Genomic DNA, 21,327 nt, shown 5'->3' on the forward strand with positions numbered 1-21,327 from the left:
GCTGTGGATTCTTTCCATAAATTTTCACAACCAGCTTCCCAGGTGCAAAGGCTGAGTAAAGTACCTCATTTTTCCAATGGTGATATAATTTATGTGTTAGGAGGGACCCAAAACTAAAATGATTCCTTGAGGCAAAACATCTGTATCACCTGTAGTCAATAAGCAATGTCCACATCTGTGCTACCCAAATAATTTTGTCTGAACATGTTCTGATCTAGGGATAGTCAATGCTGTGCCCTCCAGACTCTAGCTCTCATCTTCTCTAACAATTGGCCATGTTGGCTGGGGCTGATGGAAGTTAGAGTCCAACAATATCTGAAGGGCACCATGTTGGGTTCCCCTGTTCTGACCTATAGCATACTGAGCAGGATAGTTAATCTGGCCCTGTTCTTGTTGACAATAGCGCCATATGGTGCCATGGGATGGTTGTGCGTATGTCTGACTGTACATGACCTGTGATGGGTTGGGGCCTTACCTACCAAATATCCAAGGAAAGGGTCATGGATCCTAGGATCTGAGGACCAGCTGACCTGTTCCCTCTCCTTTTTCTCTGCAGGTCTCTCTTCTGCTGTGTTGGAAGTTCACGTTGGAGCCAAATCAGTGGTTGTCATCCAAGGGCAGCAGGCCATCCTGCCAGTCTGGTATACCACCCACAGCAAGAATGCGCCTTTTGTCACATGGCACATTGAAAGACATGGACCTCGTAAGCATTCCCAGGTAAAGTCATAGCTAGAGTGTTGCTGAGGATTGGGAAGCCAATTTAAGCCCTTTATCTCCCTACTCATCCTGCTTGGTTCAGGTGCATGAGAGAGTTCATTATGATATCAGATGGTTGACTGGTCGGTAAGACCACCCACCTGTCAAAGTTAGCCCACAAAGTGGGGAAAGATAAAGATCTGGCCCGCGGAGCCACAAAAGATCCCCACCTCTGATGTAGAGCTCCAGCATGTGAGTGGAGATCCCTGGCCAGTCAGGAGCCTCATCACATGGGAAAGCTCCATGGAGGTACATGGGTGTTGGAGGCTGGCCACAGCTGGGTCTTGTCAGATGTAGCTGAGCCTTGGCACTGTGGCACCTCACAGCTGTGGGGGTTGCACTCTCAGCCCACTGTAAAGAGGGAGACCGATCTGGGAGGAGGGGGTGTGCATCGCGCCAGCCTATATTTGGAAGGAAAGAATACTTAGAAAGCAAAGCATTGCCTCAGTGTGGGAGTCACAGCAGGAAATAACAGGGAGTTCTTTCTCGGTCACAACTAGGGGTGGGAGACTCTGTCAGTTTTGCTTTCTCTCAGTTTTACATTTTTCCAGCCTTTGGGTCTCCCCATTTCCACATCAGTTTGCAATTTTTTAAAAACTAGCCTCATGAAAATTCGTCAGCATTTTAGTGCAAATTTCTCCTAATATACACAAGTTTGTGTGCACTTTTGCTTAATATGCACATTTTTTGCAAAACATTGTCCCCTAATATAATGCATTTCGTGCCATTTTCACTAATATATGTATTTTTATGCACCCTGTCCCATAATATATAAAATTTTTGTAAGGATTCTTTGTTTGGAGAACTGCATTGCAAAATTCAGAGAAGTGTAAATTTCAAAGGATGGCTCTGTTTTGGTTCTCATATTGTTTCAGAAAGTGAATTAGGGAGATTCCCCTTCAAATGTGAATTGAATTGAGTTTCTCCCCCATCCTTAGTTGCAACACAGCGGCAAGCCAGAAAAGTAAACATCCTTACAGGAACAGGTATTGAAGAAGGAGGAAAGGGAGAAGGAAATTTGCACAGTAACCCTAGGGGGAGCTCAGTGATGAAAAGAGTCCCAACCCTCCTATACTAGGAGCCAGGGAGTCACTGACCTTTCTGAAGAAAAGACTATGGTGTTGGGGCTCTAAGAGCACTCACAGGTACCCTTCTCTCAACTGGAGGAGAATTCAGAACATGTCCTGTTCAGAGCGGGATTCACGAGGCTGAGACGCAGGTGCAATCAAATCTTGTTTTATTAAAGTAATGGATACATCAAAAGCCGTACACTTCATAGAAATCTCTAAGCTAGCTCACTAGAATTCCCTAACTGCCCTCTAGACATGCTCTGCAACGTGTGAAGAAAGTTGACTCAGCAACTCTACCCAGAGAGCTGCAGTCTTAAGTAGGGAAAGTTTTAGGTCGTAATCTCTGGCTCCTTCGCAAGTCCTGCCTCTGTCCTGTCCACTTCTCGCGGCGTCGAGAGCGGGGTGACGAGGTGTGTGCTTCCAACGGTTCATCCGAAAGAACCGTCTCCTTAGCAACCGGCTCAAGGTCAGGGGGCGGTGACACGCTTGAGGCATCCCGAGAACTGCTTGGTAAAGGGGGAGTCAACGCCCCCTCTGTGACATCTTCCAACGGCTCCTCCAACCTGTCTGGGGGCTGCGCGCTCTCCGCTCCGAGACCGCGCCATCCGTGGGAACTGGAATGGAGTCAAACTCACTCCCCCTCCCAAGGTCTTGCTCAGACTCAACAATTCCTTGGTCTTCCACACCTTCTGACAGCTGGGAAACCTGGAACTCATGTCTCCCCCCTCCCTGGCCCTCGTGGGGAAGCGGAGGCTCAACAGAACAAGAAGGATGCTACAGTGAGCATGTGTGCAAGCCTGCTTCTCATGTTTGTGTAACCCATTCTTCGGTTGTTACTACCAACAATGTTAAAAAGGATGGTAAATCCAGCACGCCTGTGTTTGCTGGTGTTGGATGTGGCTATTGCCCTCCCCCTCTCTTTCTAGAACCAGCTATTGGAGCATGCTCAGTAAGTAACCTCCAGGGTGGTTGGCTTCTCTGAGAAGAGGAAGCTGCTCCAGAAGGGATGGGAAGGCCGGCAAACTCTATGCTATTTGCAGACCAGCTTTGATTGTTTTTAGGATCCTAGAAACAAAGAAAGAAGATTTTGTTTTCTGCACAAGAAAATAGCAGCAAACCTAATAGGACTTTGTCGTTGTTGCACCTTGTTAACTGCTGGGGGAAAAGAGAAATTGTAATTTCTTTACTGCTATGAAGCAATAACAGCCAGACTGTTAAAAGTATTGAGTATTGTTATTACCTACCTGTTCTGAACTATTGTTTTGTTTCGATTGCATCCTTGTTGTTTCTTTTCCTTGTGACTGCAACTCTGGATTGGAATCATCACTGTCAGAACCCGCCCACTTCTTCTATATAATGCAGGGATATTTGTGGTTTACATCTGCAAGATGCACAGCCAGCGCAGGGCGTGGCCAGCAGGGCTAACCCACAAAGCCCCGTGGCCCTCTCAGGTGTGCTTCTAACGTGCAGTGGGGTTTGTTTAACCCCTTTCCCCCACCGCCAGGTCTAACTTAAGAATGAACGTAGCCTTTTGATTGTCAAATATTTATTAACAGCAACAGGAAATAAATAGTAACAATACATTATTATTGACAATGCAATCTTAATAATAACAATGCAATCATAATACAGTTTGAAAATGAAATGGACTGCCTTCAAGTCGATTCTGACTTATGGCGACCCTGTGAAGAGTGTTTTCATGGTAAGTGGTATTCAGAGGGGGTTTACCATTGCCTCCCTCTGAGGCTGAGAGGCAGTGACTGGCCCAAGGTCACCCAGTGCGCTTCATGGCTGTGTGGGCATTCGAACCCTGGTCTCCCAGGTCGTAGTCCAGCACCTTAACCACTACACCACACTGGCTCTCTTAATACAGTTTAGCATGTGACAAAAAGTATAGATCACAGAGGTCTGTCTAGTTTCAAGACTTTTACAAAATTCCTCTTTTTTAAAAAAAATAAAAGAAAGTTAGGGAGGAGCTTTTTTGGGGGGTCCCGTAAGCTCCTGTTGTTACAGTGCCAAGACGGAAACTTCTTTTACAACCAGATCTGCTTGTTTTTGCCATCTGCTTCTTTAGAATCCATATGGAATACTCTCCCACGCATACAAAGGGAACTTCTCTGCAGAGGGCAAGTCAGAAGCAGAGGTGTGTAAAGCTAGCTAGGAAACTGACGGTAGCACCGTCTGTTACCAGGAGGGACCGGGATGGAAGCAGAAACTGAGTCCTGGAGGAAGAAAGAGTTTTGGAGAAAAGGACTTTTTTGGCTGTGTGCTGGAGGCAGCTGAAGGCTCTCCACTGGTATCTTTTGCACCCATTGTTAAGTGAGGTGGCCAGCCTGGGCCAAGGCTGTACCACTTCAAGTAGCAGATGGAGGCTTATACGTATTTAATTTATTTATTTATTAAATTTATATCCCACTCTCCCTCCCAAAAGGAGTTCTCTTTAACAACAACAACACCCTGCACATAGAAGGTTAGCTTGTCAGGGAAAAACCCTTTCCTCTGAGCAGCTCCTTTCCTGCATGAAGAACTGATGGGTTTCCCTCTCCCGTCTCCATATGTACCTGCCTGTAGATTAAGATCTGCAGTGAGGCAGGTGGCTACCAGAGAAAGGCCCTTTGTGGTAGTAGTGTCTTAGTCAGGACCAGCCCTACTAATAGACAGAGTTGGGTGACTGCCCCAGACAGCAGATTGTGAGGAACAGAGGTGGTGAGCTGTTGAAGGAGAGGGCTGTGTGTGACACTTGGGCGGCACCCCCTAAGATGGCTGTCTGCCCTGAAGTACAGTGAAGCATGCTGCCCCCATTGCTAGTGCTGAAGTAAGTTTCAGTGGCCTGCAGGAGTGTAGTTGTCTGGGGTCGCAGGGGTCATAGACCTATTACTTTTTTGGGAGCAGGGTCCCAGCCAGGTCCCTATGGATGACCCAATCAGTATGAAAGGGGAACTTGTTAGCCATTGAGAAGAGTCCTTGTCCTTTGGGGCTGATTGGATGCAATCAGAGTTAAAGGAGGTGAATCACGGACTAAGAAGGTTCTCCTTAGTAGCTAACACAGAGCCTCCCCATCCATGCTGTTGGCCCCTAGGGATGTCTGTTGCAGTGGAACGTGGACAGGGAGCGCAAGGGAGACAAGGGGAAGTGGGGAAGGGGGTGTGGCTGTGAGGGGGTGTGGTGTGACTGTCATGAAGGGACCCTGCACTTCTGAATTTGCCACTACATTACTGGCTACCCATCTGGTTGGCTTCTGTGCACGGAGTGGGGAGGGGGATCTTGTCCTCTGGGATAGAAATGTAATAAATAAATAATGCACCCATAAACTGTTTTAAGAAGGTATGCCAAAGCTGCATGAAGGGAGGAGGCAGCAGGCACGATCCCATTTATACATTCACAGACCCACAGTCTGCTTTCATGTTAACATCTGCAAAGGGCTATAGTGGATTTCTACAGAGAGGAAGGCAGGATCCTTGCCGTCTTTTGCAAAGCAGTATGTTATTCCTGATGAAAGAGCTGTTTGGCGGTGCAGCAGAGTGCCTCGGGAGGTGGCAGACTCTCCTTCACAGGAGGCATTGAACAGAGTCTGTATTACCATCTGTCAGGGATGCTGTAGTTGTATACTGCAATGCGAATCCTGCATTTAACAGGAGGCTGGACAACATGACTCCCAAGCCCCTTCCAATTCTCTCTTTCTATGTTCCTATGAAAATATTGACAAATAAATTTATTGTTGAAACTATTGCCAAATATAGGAAGATACCTTTTGCTGAGTCAGATCTAGGGGTGGGGGAGAATTTTTATTCTATTCGCATATAAAGCCAAATCTATCAAATTAGCATTGAGAACCAAAACAGAGCCATTCTTTGAGATTTGCATGTATCCAAATTTTGCAATGCGGTTCGCCAACCAAGCAATGTTTGTAACGACATTCAGAGAAGAGTGCATTTTGATGCATAGCTTTGTTTCTGTTCAAGTATTGTTTAGGTAAGTGTAAATTAGGTAGGTTTGCATTAAAATCCAAACTGAACCAAACTTCTCCCCATCTCTACTCCCAATGAAGCTGCCTCACTCTGCTAATGGTAGGGCTGGCCCTCTAAATTACTAGTGGGGGGGTATCAGCAGCCAGTGGCAGCTGGTGGCTTCATGTCAGTGGGGCAACGGAATCTGCTCCAGGTTTTAGTCTAAACTCAAAGGACGGCTGAAGTTACACAGATGTGGACCTGACTGGAACAAATGGGAGTTTACACATACACACTCTCTGCAAATAGCTCAAGAACACCTTGAAAGTTCAGACTGAAACCCAGAGCGGATTCCTCTGCCCCACTGACATGGAGCCACCAGCCGCCATTTATATACTGCCCTAAGCCCGAAGGCTCTCTGGGCGGTGTACAAAAAGATAAAAAACAAGCAATGTATAAATACAATAAATACAATAAATCAAGAAAACAAAACAAACAAACAATAAAAGAACCAAACAACATCCAAAATACAAATAATGATGAAAATGCTAACACTTTTCTCCTCTATTGCATTCCTGATTAACCCCCCCGGCCTCCAGCTGCTATTATTGCTGGGAGGGAACTTCCGGCATTAATTTAAGCTGGTGAAAATTTTCCTAGCATGGAGATAGAGCGGAGGAAACAGATTCACCTGCTTTTTATGTGGAAAAAGTTCTTCTTTGTCTTCTTCTCATCATCGTCATCATCTGTGTATTTTTATTATTCATAATTTGCAAACATAATGTTCTTTCAACTGTTATCTCCGTAATTCATGTTCCAACAGATTATAATAGTTTAGAAATCATGGCCACCTTTCAGCAAACTTTACATTACCGATACCTCCGTTTCTTTTATGTACCAAATCAGTCAGTTTTGTCTGTTTCTGCCAACTCCAAGCCCTTCAGCGACCATTCCCATATAGGCTGGAACTTGTGGAGTTTTCTATCTATGGGCCCAATCTATTCTAGCCTCTATCAACAGGATCTTAACTAAGGACTTTTGTTCTCCAGGAACGCTCTTTGCTATTTGCAGAGAGTGAGTGAGTGAGTGAGTGAGTGAGTGTGTGTGTGTGTGTGTGCGTGCGTGTGTGTGTGTGTGTGTGTGTGTGTGTGTGTGTGTGTGTGTGTGTGTGTGTGTGTGAGAGAGAGAGAGAGAGAGAGAGAGAGAGAGAGAGAGAGTAAACAAACTCCCATTTGTTCCAGTCAGGTCCACATCTGTGTAACTTTAGCAGCCCTGCATGTTTCAGGTGCCCTGAAATAATTTGTTGGCTCCCTAGCCTTGCCTGTGTTCAGGTTTTTGTGTTTTTGATTTGCTGTTCAAAAGTCATAGGTGCAAGAGGAAAAGGTAGCAGTCCTAGACCCAGTCTAACCCAGCCCTCAGCTCCACACCTTAGAGACAAAAAAATGACAAGTGGCTTATCGCAACAACCTCTGAGCACTCTCATTTTTTAAGTTTGGGATTAACGGGTGACTTCAGTGGAGGTCTGCCCTGCCTTCTTCAACAATGGAAACAACAGTATTCAGAGGGGGTTTACCATTGCCTCCCTCTGAGGCTAGTACTCCCCAGCTGGCTAGGGCCTGCTTAGCTTGCCTCAGCTTGCCAGCCCCTTCCTTGTCCTCAACTGCCAGCTGGGGGGCAACTGGGCTCCTTGGGACTATGCAGCTTGCCCACGGCTGCACAGGTGGCAGGGCACGTAACCCCTGAGCCACTCACTGTGGGGTGATCTTTAGCTGGCCCTTTACACCAAGGAGACACGAGTGGGGATTTGAACTCACAGGCTCTGGCCTCCCAGCCAGGCTCTCCTCCCCGCTGTGCTATACCAGCTCAGCCACACCTTTTTGTCTCCAAAGAGCTTGCTGGCCTCCCTCCCATGTGCGAAAATCCAAACTGTTTGTTGCCGTTGCCTCAGCAACTGAGCAGCATCCGTTTGATGTGCTAGACTTGTGGTTGTGTTGAGTGGGGAAGGCGCTGGCAAACTGGGGGAAGAGCTGCTGAGCATTCCCTGACTCATTTGCACCTCTTCAAAAAGGGAAAGGCAGGTGGAAACCCAAGCCAATGGGACCAGGTCTCTATCAGGGCTGGCCCTCCCATTAGGCAGAATGAGGTGACTATGTCAGGTGTCGAGAAAGGGCTGCCAATTATTTGTCATTTAATTAATATTGTAAAAAAAAAAAAATCCTGAGAGGTGCTTGTGGGATGTTCTGATTCAGAACAAACTTTCCTTATATACATACTTACAAGCAATCAGAGCAGCTGACAAAAATTGGTTCTCAGCCGGTCCACACTCTCAGGTTCACAATCGAAAAAGGCATAGCACACGAGGAAAAAAGAATGGGAGGGAGGAGGGAAAAGCAAGCTCTAGCCCATGTTTTTAAAGCTGACAGTTCTTAAAGTTGCAGCCGATATCAGTGGTGGTCTCAGCTGCCTTGCCCTTGAATAAAAAGCTGTCCCTCCATGGAAGCACACTGGCCCTGTCTACAGATCAGATCTAGGAGCAGAGCTGGTGACAATGTCCAGGCCAGGAGAAAAGGACAGCTCCTGCCACACAGACAGCTGACTTGATGCAGTGGCTTGATTGGCCTTTGGTACCGTGCCCCTTGAATGGGGAGCAGAGTGGAGGCATCTCTCTCTCTCTCTCTCTCTCTCTCTCTCTCTCTCTCTCTCTCTGTCACACACAAACACACACACACATCTCAGGCAAAAAAACATCTTGGGCCAGCCCTGCTTTGATTACAATGTCAAATTTATCACAACAGAAATGAGACAAGGGAGCTTTAGGCTGACACACTCCCCTCTCCTTTTCTTATCTAGCAAGTCCATGAGGAAGAATGTGGAAGCTTTTGCTTCCATTTTTGCTTGTCATGTTGTCCAAACCCAACCGTGATTCATCTTAACTTGAAATGAGCCAGCTTCAAGCGGGGGGTTTTAAGAAGCCATAGTTAAGATTAATCTCGGCTTAGAGCTCAGGCAAAATCATAACCATAGTTAAGGTTAACCTCGGTTTAGGGTTCAGACAATGCTAAACGGTGGTTTGACTGAAATCAGAAGTGAAAGCTTCCAATCTCTTCCTTGTCACTGCAGTGGAGGAAAAGAAGGGAAGGAGGAGTGTGTGAGCCTGAAGGGAGGCTAGGCTTTGTTCCCTTTGCAGTTAAACCATGGATTGTGATGTCCAAACACAACCACTCTGTGTGTGGGGGGCATATGCTGTAACAACATTCTCTTCCTAAAGTGCATCTTCACTTGCAAACATATTGCAATTTGAGAATTGCTAGCTGTTTTGCAATGCAACAGTGAAATCTGAGTAGAAATGACCCAAACTAGAGGTCACACTGGGGTAGCTTTTGGAAACATTTTTGCATCCCTCAAAGTGTTCCCTGTTTACAGTCACTGTCAGTTGTGTTTTGAAGGGTGGGAAAGTAATTGTCAGAAGGGAGGGGGAGCATAAGCTGTTACCTTGGCAGCTAGGTTGTAGCCATGCTGTAGCTCTGAAGCCCTGTCGTGATCATTCTGGAACCCTAAATGCAGCTCTAGTTGCACCATAATGTGCAGTAGAATGCACATTCTGAAGTACATCCATTTGCACCTTCTGGAGTGACTGCATTTGGATCAGGGCTCTTGGTTGAAGGGAAGTACAGCTTTATTTGCCCTCTCTAATGTCCTCATGTAGCCATCTCTGAATAGCTCTGTGACATCATCACATTCACTATGTGATCCCTGATTGTCTAGGACAGCCTTCCCCACCCTGGTGCCCCCCACTCTAGATATTTCAGATTATTTATGCTTTATTTATTTCAACCATTGATGTGCTGCTTAATACCATAACCTCTAAGCCAGTGTTTCCCAACTACTGGGCCAACAGATGTTGTTGGACCACAATTCCCATCTTTCCTGACCATTGGCAATGCTGGCTGAGACTGATGGGAGTTGTGGTCCAACAACATCTGGTGGCCCACTAGTTGGGAAAGGCTGCTCTAAGCAGTATACAGTAAGGTTACAAAAGATACAATAAAGAAAAAAAAATCAGTCAAAGCTAACAGTAAAAACCAGAAAACTTACTTAAAATTCCAGCTGAAATAACAAGATATTCACTGGAAGTTCAGCGAGGGAGGCTTGTCTGACAGCTCCCATCACCTTTGACCTTCAGACATTCTAGCTGGCACTGATGAGAGTTGGAGGCCAAAACATGTAGAGAGCACCAAGTTGGGGATGCTTCATATAGGACCATGTAGTGCAGGAGTCAAAAACAGTCCTGTTGATATTTAAAAGATGGTACCAAACCAGCAACAGATTGGGAGATCAATGGCAGTGAACAGGAGCAAAAAAACATAGAGTAGAGGGTAGATAGAGGTTTAGGGGAAGCTTTCTGCAACTCTTGAAGGCAACACTTTGCCTCAAAAATGTCCAAAGGTGAAAAAATAATCACAACTCTAATATTTTTATTTCAAATGAAATATATCAATCTTTATGCATTACTCATAGCGATGTACATTTTTAAAATATTGGGTTGTATCCAATGCTAGAAATTAATGGGCATGAGAAATTTAATACCATTGATTTCAATGGACCTACTCTGAGTAGTATTGGATACAACCCTTTGTGTTTGGGGGGTATTCAATGATAGTCCTATGCAGAGTAGACCTATTGAAGTTAATCAACATTACTACCTTAGGTTCATTAATTTTAATAGGTTTACTCTGAGTAGAACTTAGTTGAATACAACCCATTGATTTCTTTTTTAAGAAAATCAGGGTGATGCTTCTGCAGGATAATCAGATAATCATTTATCTGTCTTTCAGATCATGGTGTACATGACAGGAGCGACAAAAGTGGAAGATCCAGATCTCAACAATCGGGTTGGCTTTCTGTACCCCATGCCATTTAATAATGTCTCCATTGCAATTAACAATACCAAAGAAGCTGACTCAGGCCAGTACATGTGCACAGTCAACCTTTTGGATGACAAGAGCGGGAAAAATATTGGACTCATCAACCTAACAGTTCTAGGTAAATTGAGCCTCACTTTGCTGTTGGTTTGGAGAACCTGGGCTTACAGGTGCTTGCCCAAGGTGACTAGGCATATTTACAAGCCTCCTTTAAGTGCACCAGGATGAGTTCCTAACCAAATCCAGAATTTCACACTGTAAACGTGCACACTAGTTTGGCCTGGGCATGAAATCTAGTGGTTTTTTCCCTCTATTCAGCCATGAAACTTGCAGTGCTGCAGGGTAACATTTTATGTTAAGATCAGCAGAGGGGGGCCTCTTGGTAGTTCCACCACCCTCAGGAGCTCGGCGGGAGTCAACTAGGAGAAAGAAGCCCCTAAGTTGTGAAGCTCGCACCCCATAGAGATGCATCTGCCACCTTCATTATACAGGTTTTGTAATATGCTGAAGATGCACCTCTTTACCCTGGCTTTGGACCCTTGAGATGCATATGTTTAGGACCCCCCGCCATTCTTGTGATTGTAATTTCTTTTAAACTACTTTTAAATTGCTGTGACGCACCTGGGGCCTTAGGGTGAAGGGGCATAATAATAATAATAATAATAATAATAATAATAATAATAATAATAATAATAGGACCTTTTTGGTGGCTGCCCCGAGGCTTTGGAACTCCCTTCCTAGGGAAGCAAGAATGGCCCCCTCCTTGCAGTCCTTCTGTCGGCAAGCAAAGACTTTTTTATTTCAACAAGCCTTTGGAACTGAAAGCTATTAAGGACAGGACTTGAAGGGTGCTGCACTGCTTTTATCTGGAAGCCGCCATGAGTTCCAGTTTTGGAAAAAAGGTGGGGTAAAAATAATGATAGTAAACAACAACAACAACAACAACAACAACAATAATAATAATAATAATAATAATATGTAGCACGGTTTATCCCATGTAGAGTCAAGAAGGCGATATAGGCCAGGCCATTAAAAATCAAAACATTCAGGATTTCAAGGGCAACTTGCTGATCTGGGCACAGCTGTACAATGATCACCAATGCTTTTTGTAGGCTTTCAGATCTGGGGATGAGCAAATCTGTCAGTTTCAGTTTCCCTCTTCATGTGTGCATCAGTTTGTGAACTTAAAAACAAGCCCTCATGAAAATGCATACATAATTTTGTGTCCATGTCTCCTAATGTATGCAGTTTTCCCAAATGGAAAGACTTCGTGCATATTATTTCCGGTAATACGTGCATTTTTGTGTGTGTGAACATTTCCCCCTAATATATGCTCTTTTTTACCCTCTTTTTTTTGTTGAAGATCTCGAGAAGTGCACATTTCAAAGGATAGTCACTTTCACTTCACATGTTGATTTGTGAAATGCAAAATTAGATGGGTTCACATTAAAATGCAAACTGAATGAACTTCTCCCCTATCCATATTCAGAACAAGCCGCAGTGTTGTTTGTGGCCCATAGATGGCACTGCTGTAATTTTTCATCTCTTCCCACTGGAGCTACGTGACGGTCAATATAGATTTTTAAGAATCTTTCTTTGTTTTGCAGTCCCACCATCCACGCCAAAATGTCAGATTCATGGAAGCCCTCGCGTCGGGGGGAACATTACCATGACCTGCAATTCAGCTTTGGGCAAACCCGTCCCTATGTATAACTGGAGACGCACCGGACCCAGCTATCAGATTTTCTTCGAACCTGTGCAAGGTAGGAAAGAAATATGTCCATGTAACATATGCCTATGTGACTGATGACAATGTGTTGGATCTAACTTGGCAGTCCTCATTTAAGAAGCCACACTCTGAAAAATATGTATACAAATGGGAACAGGTTTAGAAGGGCCATAGCTCAGTAGTAGAACATCTGCTTTGCATGCAGAAGGTCCCAGGTTCAATCCCTGGCATCTCTGAGTAGGGCTGGGAGAGAAGCCCTGCCTAAAACACTGGAGAGTCACTACCAGTCCATGTTGACAATACCGAGCTACAGTAGATGGACCAATGGTGTGATTTGGTGTATGTTCCTATGGTCAAGGACATGGAAAGCAAGTCCTATAAGGAAAGTCTTGAGGAACAGTATGTATTTATCCTGGAGAAGAGAGAACTGAGATTGGGGCAATGGGGGCGGGTGGGACATGATAGTACTCTTCAAGTTCTTGAAGGGCTGTCACATAGAAGAGGAGAAGACTTGGTCTCTGGTCCTACAGAGGAAAGGACTAGATCTAAGAATAGGCCAGGACTGGGAAACCCATAGCCCTCCAGATATTTTTGGTCTACAATTCTCATCATGCCTGATCATTGGCCATGTTGGCTTGGCTGATGGGAACTGGAATCAGGTTCCCCACATCTGGCTTTTAAGGTCCAAGAGCAGAAATTTCAGTTGAACATTTGGCCAAACTTCTTAAGAGTAAGATCAGTTAGACCAGGGGTTCCCAAACTGTGGTCTATGGACCACCAGTGGTCCACTAACTTCATTCAGGTGGTCTGGGGTGTGTCTGTGTATTTTGGTTCAATACGGCACATCCATCACATTAAATGTTGATATTGATTTTAACTGTAATTTTATTCCTTGTTTTATTTTACATTGTATTTTACTGTATTAAAATTTGAATTCTATGGAATTATAATTGCCACAACAGATAGAAAAATTGTGAAGTGGTCTGCCAAGACCCTCAGCAGTTTTCAAGTGGTCTGTGGAGGCTGGGGGGGGGGGTTGGGAATCACTGTATTAGACAATAGAATGGATTATCTGGCCAGGAGGCGGGGCTCTTCCTTGTTGGAGACATTCAGACAGAGACTGGACACCCATCCGTTGCTGTAGATCTGGATCGCCAGCATTGAGCAGGGGGTTGGATATGATGGTTCACAAGGCCTCCTCCAATTCTGTGGGTTGTATCCAAAGCAGTGCTGAGTTAAAGTCACTTATTACCGGCATACTTGTCCCGCAGGTGAAATGTGTGGTGCCAGCGGAATGCTGATGTGCCAAAGAATGCACAAGCAGGTTGCTGGTAATTTTGTTGCATGATAGTTTTCACAATCTGTTGCATCATGAGCTCCCGCTAGCACAACTGTGGCATAGGATTCCTCTGCACACAACGTTAAAACTCACCTGGGGCCTTCTACAACCAAAGCAAATGTTCTACCACTGAGCTACAGCCCTTCCCCAAGCCTCAGGCCTGTGTTTTAAGAATGAAGCTCTTAAACCTTTTGACTCACTTCTCAAAGGGTGAGGGGCAGCAAGGCGCCTCCATCGCACAGTTTACAAAGATTGTGGCCAGCGTCTGTTAGGCCCCATCTGCATTCTGCATTTAAAGAAGTAACCATGGCTTTCCCCCAAGAATCCTGGGACCTGTAGTTTCTTAAGAGTGCTGAGAGGAGACCCCTGTTCTCCCCACAGAGCTACTACACTCAGAGTGGTTTAACAAGCAATCCCTCTTCCCAGCTTGGCTGGTTTAGACTCTTCCATGAATGCTAAACTGTGGTTTAGTGCAGCCATCGCCAACCTGGTGCCCTTCAGATGGATGTTGTAGTCCAGAAAATCTGGAGGATGTCCATTGGCGAAGGCTGGTTTAGTATTATGTGTAAACACAGCCTATGTATACCTGGACGATAAGGCTATCAATGGTTGCTAGAGGTGGAATGATCTGTCGATTTCGGTTCTCTCAGTTTCTCATTTTTTTCTGATCTTAAATTTGGTTCTCCACATTTCTGCAGCAATCTGCAATTTAAAAAAATCTTCATGAAATATCTTCAGCATTTTAGTGTGAATTTCCCCTGATAAATACATTTTTGTATGCAGTTTTGACCACATTTTTTGCAAACAATTTATCCTCATGTAATGCATTTTTGTATGTTATTTTCACCAATAATCGTGTGTGCACACTTTCCCCTAATGTCTGCATTTTGTAAACATTGCTTGGTTGGTGAACTGCATTGCCAAATTTGGGTAAGTGCAAATATTGAAGGATGGCTGTGAGTTTTGATACTCATATTGTTTCAGAAAGTGCGGATTTGATAAATTTGCCTTTAAATGAGAACAGAATTGAATTTCTCCTCCATCCCTAACAGTTACTGATTATGATGGCTGAACACTACCTCCAGCATCAGAGGCAATATGCGTCTGAACACTAGTTGCTGGGATCCACAAAGGGGGCAGAAAGTGGCTGTCGCGCTCATGCCCTGCTTAGGGGCTTTCCAGAGGCGCCTGGTTGGCCGGTGTGAGAACAGGATGCTGGACTAGACAGGCCTTTGGCCTGATCCAGCGGAGCTCTTCTCACGTTCGTATGGCAGTAAATGAAAAGGATGGACCCCAATTGAAAGAAGGGGTCCTCTTCTGCTGCTCTGAAGCCGCCTTTGTTTCTGTTGTAAATTTTGCAGACCTCAAGAAGGGGATTCTGATGCTGACAAATCTCACGACGGATATGTCCGGAACCTACATCTGTAATGCTTCCAGTAATGCCGGCTATGCCGACTGCACTGTGACCCTGGAGGTGAAACCACGTGAGTGCACACTTGGAGCTATGAGTTCTTTCTTTCTTTCTTTCTTTCTTTCTTTCTTTCTTTCTTTCTTTCTTTCTTTCTTTCTTTCTTTCTTTCTTTCTTTCTTTCTTTCTTTCTTTCTTTCTTTCTTTCTCTTCTGATTGATTGATTGATTGACTGCATTTATATCACACCTTTCCTCCAAGGAAATAGTGTACATAGTTCTCCGCCCTCTCCATTTTATCCTCACAACAACCCTCTGAGGTAGGTTAGGCTGAGAGACTGTGACTGGCCCAAGGTCATCCAGCAAGCTTCATAGCTGGGTGGGGATTTGAACCCTGGTCTCCAGGTCCTTGTCCGACACTCTTACTACTATACCACACTGGCTTCACCCCACATAGTTGCCAATGGCATGGAAATGCTTTACAGAGAAAGTGAAGGGTCAAGAATGTTTAACCCTTCCATGGCCAGCTTCTTTTCCTGATGCGTAGGAATGTAGGAAGCTGCCTTAGTCAGAGACAGTATGCTTCTGAATACCAGTTTGCTGGAAACCGCAGGAGGGGGAGAGTGCTCTTGCACTTAGATCCCGCATGCAGGCTTCCCACTGGCAGATGTGCCACTGTGAGGACAGGATGTTGGACTAGGTGGGCCACTGGCCTGATCCAAGAGGCTCTTCTTCTGTTATACTGAGTCAGGCCATTGGACCATCTAGTTCAGTATTGTCTACCCTGAATGGCAGCAGCTCTCCAGGGTATCAGGCAGGAGCATCTCCTAGCACTACCTGGAGATGCCGGTGATTGAACCTGGGACCTTCTGCATGCAAAGCAGATGTTCTACTGCCGAGCAATGGCCCTTCCCATACACATTTTTCACATTATTAGGGAAAGCAGCTGGAGCAAATGAGGTCAGGCATGCCCCAACCTTGCAGATCCAGATCTGATGGCCTGTGGCTGTGGTCCCAGAACCATTTCTCCCTTCCCCTCTTAACATGGTTTGTTCTCTGTCTCTGCTCTGTCCCCCTTTGCAGCATTCCGCGCCGCGGTGGTGGCTGGTGCAGTCGTGGGATCCCTCATCGGGCTTGGCCTGATCATCCTGTTTCCACTTCAGATGTTCATCTACAGAAGGAAAAAGAAAGACGCACAGGAGGAGATGGCCAATGAGATCAAGTGAGGGGAAATGAGGCTCTTCAATTGGCCCGATGGGCCAGCGGGTGGTAGCCAAATGAGAGGCTAAAATCTGTTCAGAAAAGTTTATTTTCAACACATCAACAGAAAGGCGATGAACACGCTGCGGTTTATAAAAAAGATGATATCAAACAATGATATCAAACCAAAATCAACAGCACATTATACCTGAATGAATCCTGGGGAAGAGAGAAATAAGGAACAGTGTATGCAAAAAATGGGCTTTATTCAACTAAGTCCTACTCAAAGTAGACCCATTGAAATTAATGAACCTAAGTTAGTCATGCCTGCCCTGAGTAGAACTAGCATTGAATACCACCTGAGATTATATGGGAAAACAGGATAGAATATGAATATGCAACATAACTGTTAAACTTTACTCAGAGAAATACTCAGCATGCCACTTAACTCTTAAATAGTAATTATGGCATGCAAAACTAATAACATATTGTTTTATGCAGCGCTACTTTTATTGCTCCATATTATTTACACCAGCCCAAATTAGTTAAAAACTTAACAGTGAGGATCCCTATTCTCCCTGAAAATCTGGCACCATCTAAGGGAAACTCCTGGGCTGGGGGACCCCAAAGACATGGGCTGCTGAATCATCCTCAACATTTCTTTTGGAGATGACCAGCTGCTGTGGATGCTTCCTTCCTTTCTTCTTTCTTTCTTTCTTTCTTTCTTTCTTTCTTTCTTTCTTTCTTTCTTTCTTTCTTTCTTTCTTTCTTTCTTTCTTTCTTTCTTTCTTTCTTTCTTTCTTTCTTTCTTTCTTTCTTTCTTTCTTCCTTCCTTCCTTCCTTCCTTCCTTTCTTCGTTCCTTCCTTCCTTCCTTCCTTCCTTCCTTCCTACAAGGAAGGGAGTAGTTGTCCACCTCCAAGGCTCCGTTTGGGCCAAAGGCCACCCTTGACACCTGTAAAGGAAGGGTGGGGAACACAGCCCTACAGGGCTCTTTAGTCTTCCTGGGCCATGCTCCTCACTGACCCTGCTCTGCACCCTTCTGGAGTGCTTTTGCCTGATTGAATTGTGTCCTTGTACTATGGTCACATCCACACCATACATTTAAAGCCCTCTTATACCATTATGTCACGGTGGACCCTGAGAATTGTAGTTTTTTTAGGGTTCTGGGAAGGGTAGCTCTGTGAGATGAGCACCCTTACAGATTAGTTCTCTGGGTTCTCCATAATGGTTAAAGTGGTAAAGTAGTGCTTTAACTGTATGGAGTTGACTACAGTTTTAGTCCTACTCAGAGAAGACCCATTGAAATGAATGGACATGGCCAACTTAAGTCTACTAGAATGAATCGAACTTAGTAGCACACAACTCCTGGTGTGAATGTGACCTAGGGTAGTACATCTTGCGCGCCTGGATGGAGGACAGAAAGATGGGAGGATGTAGAAACTTCTGAAGATTGTGTGGCTGGAAAGCACCCTACTGTAAAAGTCACATCTGTTACTCCAGCCACTGTTAGTTTTGGCCCATACATACCACTGGTATGTGGCCCCCAGAAAGTTGCCTATGAAGAAATGCGGCCCTTAGGCTGGAAAAGTTCTCCCACCACAGCTGCGAAGAAATAGCAAGTGCTTAAAAGTAGTGACAAATAATGCATACAGATTTGGGACCAGGAAAAAGAACTTTCACATTGGGCCAAAATCAGGTGATAGGATAGCATGGTGCCTTTCCAGGCTTTGTCTCACGTCATTGTGTCTGTTCAAAAATGTATATATATGAGGGAAAACTACGCATCAAAATGCATGCATTTGTGAAAGCAACAAACACAAATGCAGTGAATTAGGGGAGAGCGCTTGCAGAAATGTGTCTGTTAGTCAAAACTGCGTCTAGAAATGTACACGTTAGGAGAAATTCACACTAAAACGCTGGTGGAGGTTCGTGAGGATTGGGGTGAGGTGGTTGCAAATCACTGCAGAAGTGTGGAGAACGGAACTTGGGACGAAGGCAATAAATGCACACATGCGCTTGGTTTGCATAATGCATGCAGCTTTTTCCTTGCTGAGACTGGAAAAAATGAGAAACAGAGAAAACCAGACTGGACAGGTTCATCCCAGACCAGACTGGACAGGTTCATCCCTCCCTGCTTTCCTCTCACTAGGCCTCTTTTTCCCTCCCCTTGCAGGGAAGACGCTGTAGCTCCAAAGACGCTTTCTTGGACGAAAAGTCCCGGTTCTGACGCCTCCAAAAACGGCACTTTGTCGTCAATGAACACAACTCGGGATCAGAAGCTGTATCCCTCCAAGCCCGCCTCGGACACGGCTTCCATCACCACTGCTACCGGCAGCACGGTGGGGTACAAGCCCCCTTTTGGCCACCCCAGGAGTGGGACGCTCACGCCAACGCCCAGCCTCTCCAGCCAATCGTTGCCCCTCTACTTCCCACCAGTGGTGAATGGGATCCATGGCCACCATGCCAGTGTGCCAGTCCATAGGAACGCTCTCCCTAGGACAAACGGGGCTCAGCCGCAACAGGAGCCCACCGCCCCTCAAGGATTAACGTCCTCCACCCTGAACCGCATGGGGGCGGTGCCTGTCATGGTGCCTGCCCAAAGCCAAGCGGGATCCTTGGTGTAAGTGCTGGATGGCTCCTGGGACCCTCCGTGCAGCCAGTGGCTCTAGCAATCCCAAGCAATGCCGAGAGACTGGCAGCACACTAGCTCAATGCGGCTTGCTTCTCTGCCTGCAGAGCTTTTGTCTTGAGTTTTTGTGGGTGTGCCCTGCAAAGGGACAGTTTTCAAGGCGTTGCCATAAATGGGACTCCCCAAGGACCTCGGATATGGGCTAAATGTAACCACGTTCAAAATCCGCTCTTCCTCTTGGTGCCCAAGTCCCATCCATATCCTCTGGGAGCCTCCTTGACAGCAGAGACAGCATCTCCGCGAACAAACAGCAGTGGATTTTTCGTTTCTTTTTCCAGGACGTCATTCGTTCCCTCCTGTGACCTTTTTATCTCATTGGAGGAAACAGCTAGCTGGGATTTGGCTATCTTGGCTTGGAAGAATGCGTCAGGGGTAGATCAGAAATCTGCAGGCAAAGTAAGGTGCTCTGTTGCCCCTACCTTTCCCAGGAGTAGCCCAAAAGGGTGGATGGGCTCCGAGCACTCAGAAGAAGATGGCAAAGCTAGGATGCAGTTTGGATCAAGGGCAGATCTGTGTGCGTTCTCTGAACTTCTGCGAGTGCAGAACAGCTGCAGAATCTCATCTCTCTCTTTAAGGTTTCTAGACCCTGTGAGGAATGCATGGGTGACTCTCCAAAGTCAGAAGGATGCTTAGTGGGATATCCAGTATTCATTGCCCTTCTTTGTTCATTGGCCACTTCTGACAACTTGGCAAAAGCAGAACAAAGGGTGCAAGCTGAAGAAATAAATGTATAATGCATGTAGCTTTTTTCTTGCTGCGGTATTTGGATTTCTTTGGTGCAGAGTGAACACAGCCCTGGACAAGAGCTTCTGCAGTCCAGGATCTGTTCTGAAATTGCATTTGTGGGGAGGATGGAACAAAACGGTGTCTGTGTCCTTGCACAGTATTCCAACCGTGTTGTTGGGAGAAGATCCAGGTCAATATGGAATACTTTGTAAGGGCATGCAGTGAAGTTACAGCTAGGCAGTGGGTAGGAACCAAACAGTCTCAAAGTTGGAGAAAGATGCAGAATTTAACCATGAGATGTTGAAAAATGGTCTCCAATGGGGACAACACAAATTACATATAGGAAACAGGCGATAATTCAGGGGCTCCCCAAATGTTCGTTCCTGGTTTTGAAACCCAAATCTGGATTCTACATAACACAGGTTTAGGTCATGTAAAGTCTGACTGTAGGAAAACCATTTTTGCCACAGAAATCCACCATCGCAGAGCCAAAAGAGTATGTCAGGATTTCATGTATATGAAAGCTTGTAATCCCGTAGCTTAGCACAATCATACGAAGAGTCTCCATGCCAGCCATGGACATCCACTGGGGGGGGGTTCAAGAGGGAAAGTTCCCCATTCCCAGGATGAACCATAATCCCTAGATTCCCAGCTTTCATTTTTTTTAAAAAATGTAAGTTTCTAGCATTTGTAGAACCCCAAATTTGAGGCAAAATGTACAGGCATGATTCTTTTCATCTTTTTTGTGAGAAACTAGCCTGCTACCCTCTTCAGTATTTTCTTTCCCCCCCCGAAAAAAAAAAGAAATTTCTTGCCAATCTCATGCATTCCAAGATCTAATCCCTGGCATCTCCAGGTATTGGTTGGGTAAAGTCCTGTGCAGGGGTTTCAAGGAGGCAATACTAGGCTAGTTAGTCAGATAGTCTGTCCTAGCATAAGGCAGCCTCCCAGGTTTCGATGAAAGGCTTAGACAGATCTACGAGTATTTGGCTTGTCATTATACACACTGGTGGAGTAAAGAGACTGTGACTGTGTGCACGCCATACATTTAAAGCACATGACTGCCCACCCAAAATTCTGGCAACTGTCGTTTACCCCTCACAGAGCAGAGCTTGGAAAAGTTACTTTTTTGAACTACAACTCCCATCAGCCCCAGCCAGCATGGTGCTGGCTGGGGCTGATGGGAGATGTAGTTCAAAAAAGTAACTTTTCCAAGCTCTGTCACAGAGCTACAGTTCCCAGCACCCTTACAAGTGACGGTCCCCAGGATTCTTTGAGGGAAATCGTGGCAGGAGTAACTATGACCCTTTTAAGGAGGAGCTTAGACCTGGTCTCCCACTAAGGCCGGTAACGTGAATGCCAGAAACAATAGACTGGTGATGCTAGCGAAATTGGGACTGTCCCTCCCTGGCACTAGATGTCTGGTGCACACAGTCGGTGCCTCCTATTCCTCTCCCAGACTACCTGGCCTCTTTATGGTGAGAATCAAATGAGGGTCATTTAGGGGGCAGGCATAGTTGCTGGGCAGGCACGTCCGTCTA

The 21,327-nt window shown here is 45.6% G+C and overlaps 1 protein-coding gene across 4 annotated transcripts in view; it reads left to right on the top strand.

Moving 5' to 3' along the window:
- Window positions 1-19,083, top strand: part of ESAM (endothelial cell adhesion molecule) — an 80,983-nt gene extending 61,900 nt beyond the window's left edge. For all 4 annotated transcript variants that reach the window (XM_061593034.1, XM_061593037.1, XM_061593035.1 and 1 more), the window contains 6 exons: window positions 557-717; window positions 10,609-10,816; window positions 12,303-12,458; window positions 15,125-15,247; window positions 16,254-16,392; window positions 18,545-19,083. In XM_061593034.1, the coding sequence (XP_061449018.1) occupies window positions 557-717; window positions 10,609-10,816; window positions 12,303-12,458; window positions 15,125-15,247; window positions 16,254-16,392; window positions 18,545-18,995 (1,238 nt within the window). In that variant the 3' untranslated portion in view covers window positions 18,996-19,083. The remainder of the gene's footprint in view (window positions 1-556; window positions 718-10,608; window positions 10,817-12,302; window positions 12,459-15,124; window positions 15,248-16,253; window positions 16,393-18,544) is intronic.
- The last annotated feature ends 2,244 nt before the right edge of the window (window positions 19,084-21,327 follow it).

The sequence above is a fragment of the Rhineura floridana genome, chromosome 12 (assembly GCF_030035675.1).
Source record: "Rhineura floridana isolate rRhiFlo1 chromosome 12, rRhiFlo1.hap2, whole genome shotgun sequence".
Lineage (NCBI taxonomy): Eukaryota > Metazoa > Chordata > Lepidosauria > Squamata > Rhineuridae > Rhineura > Rhineura floridana.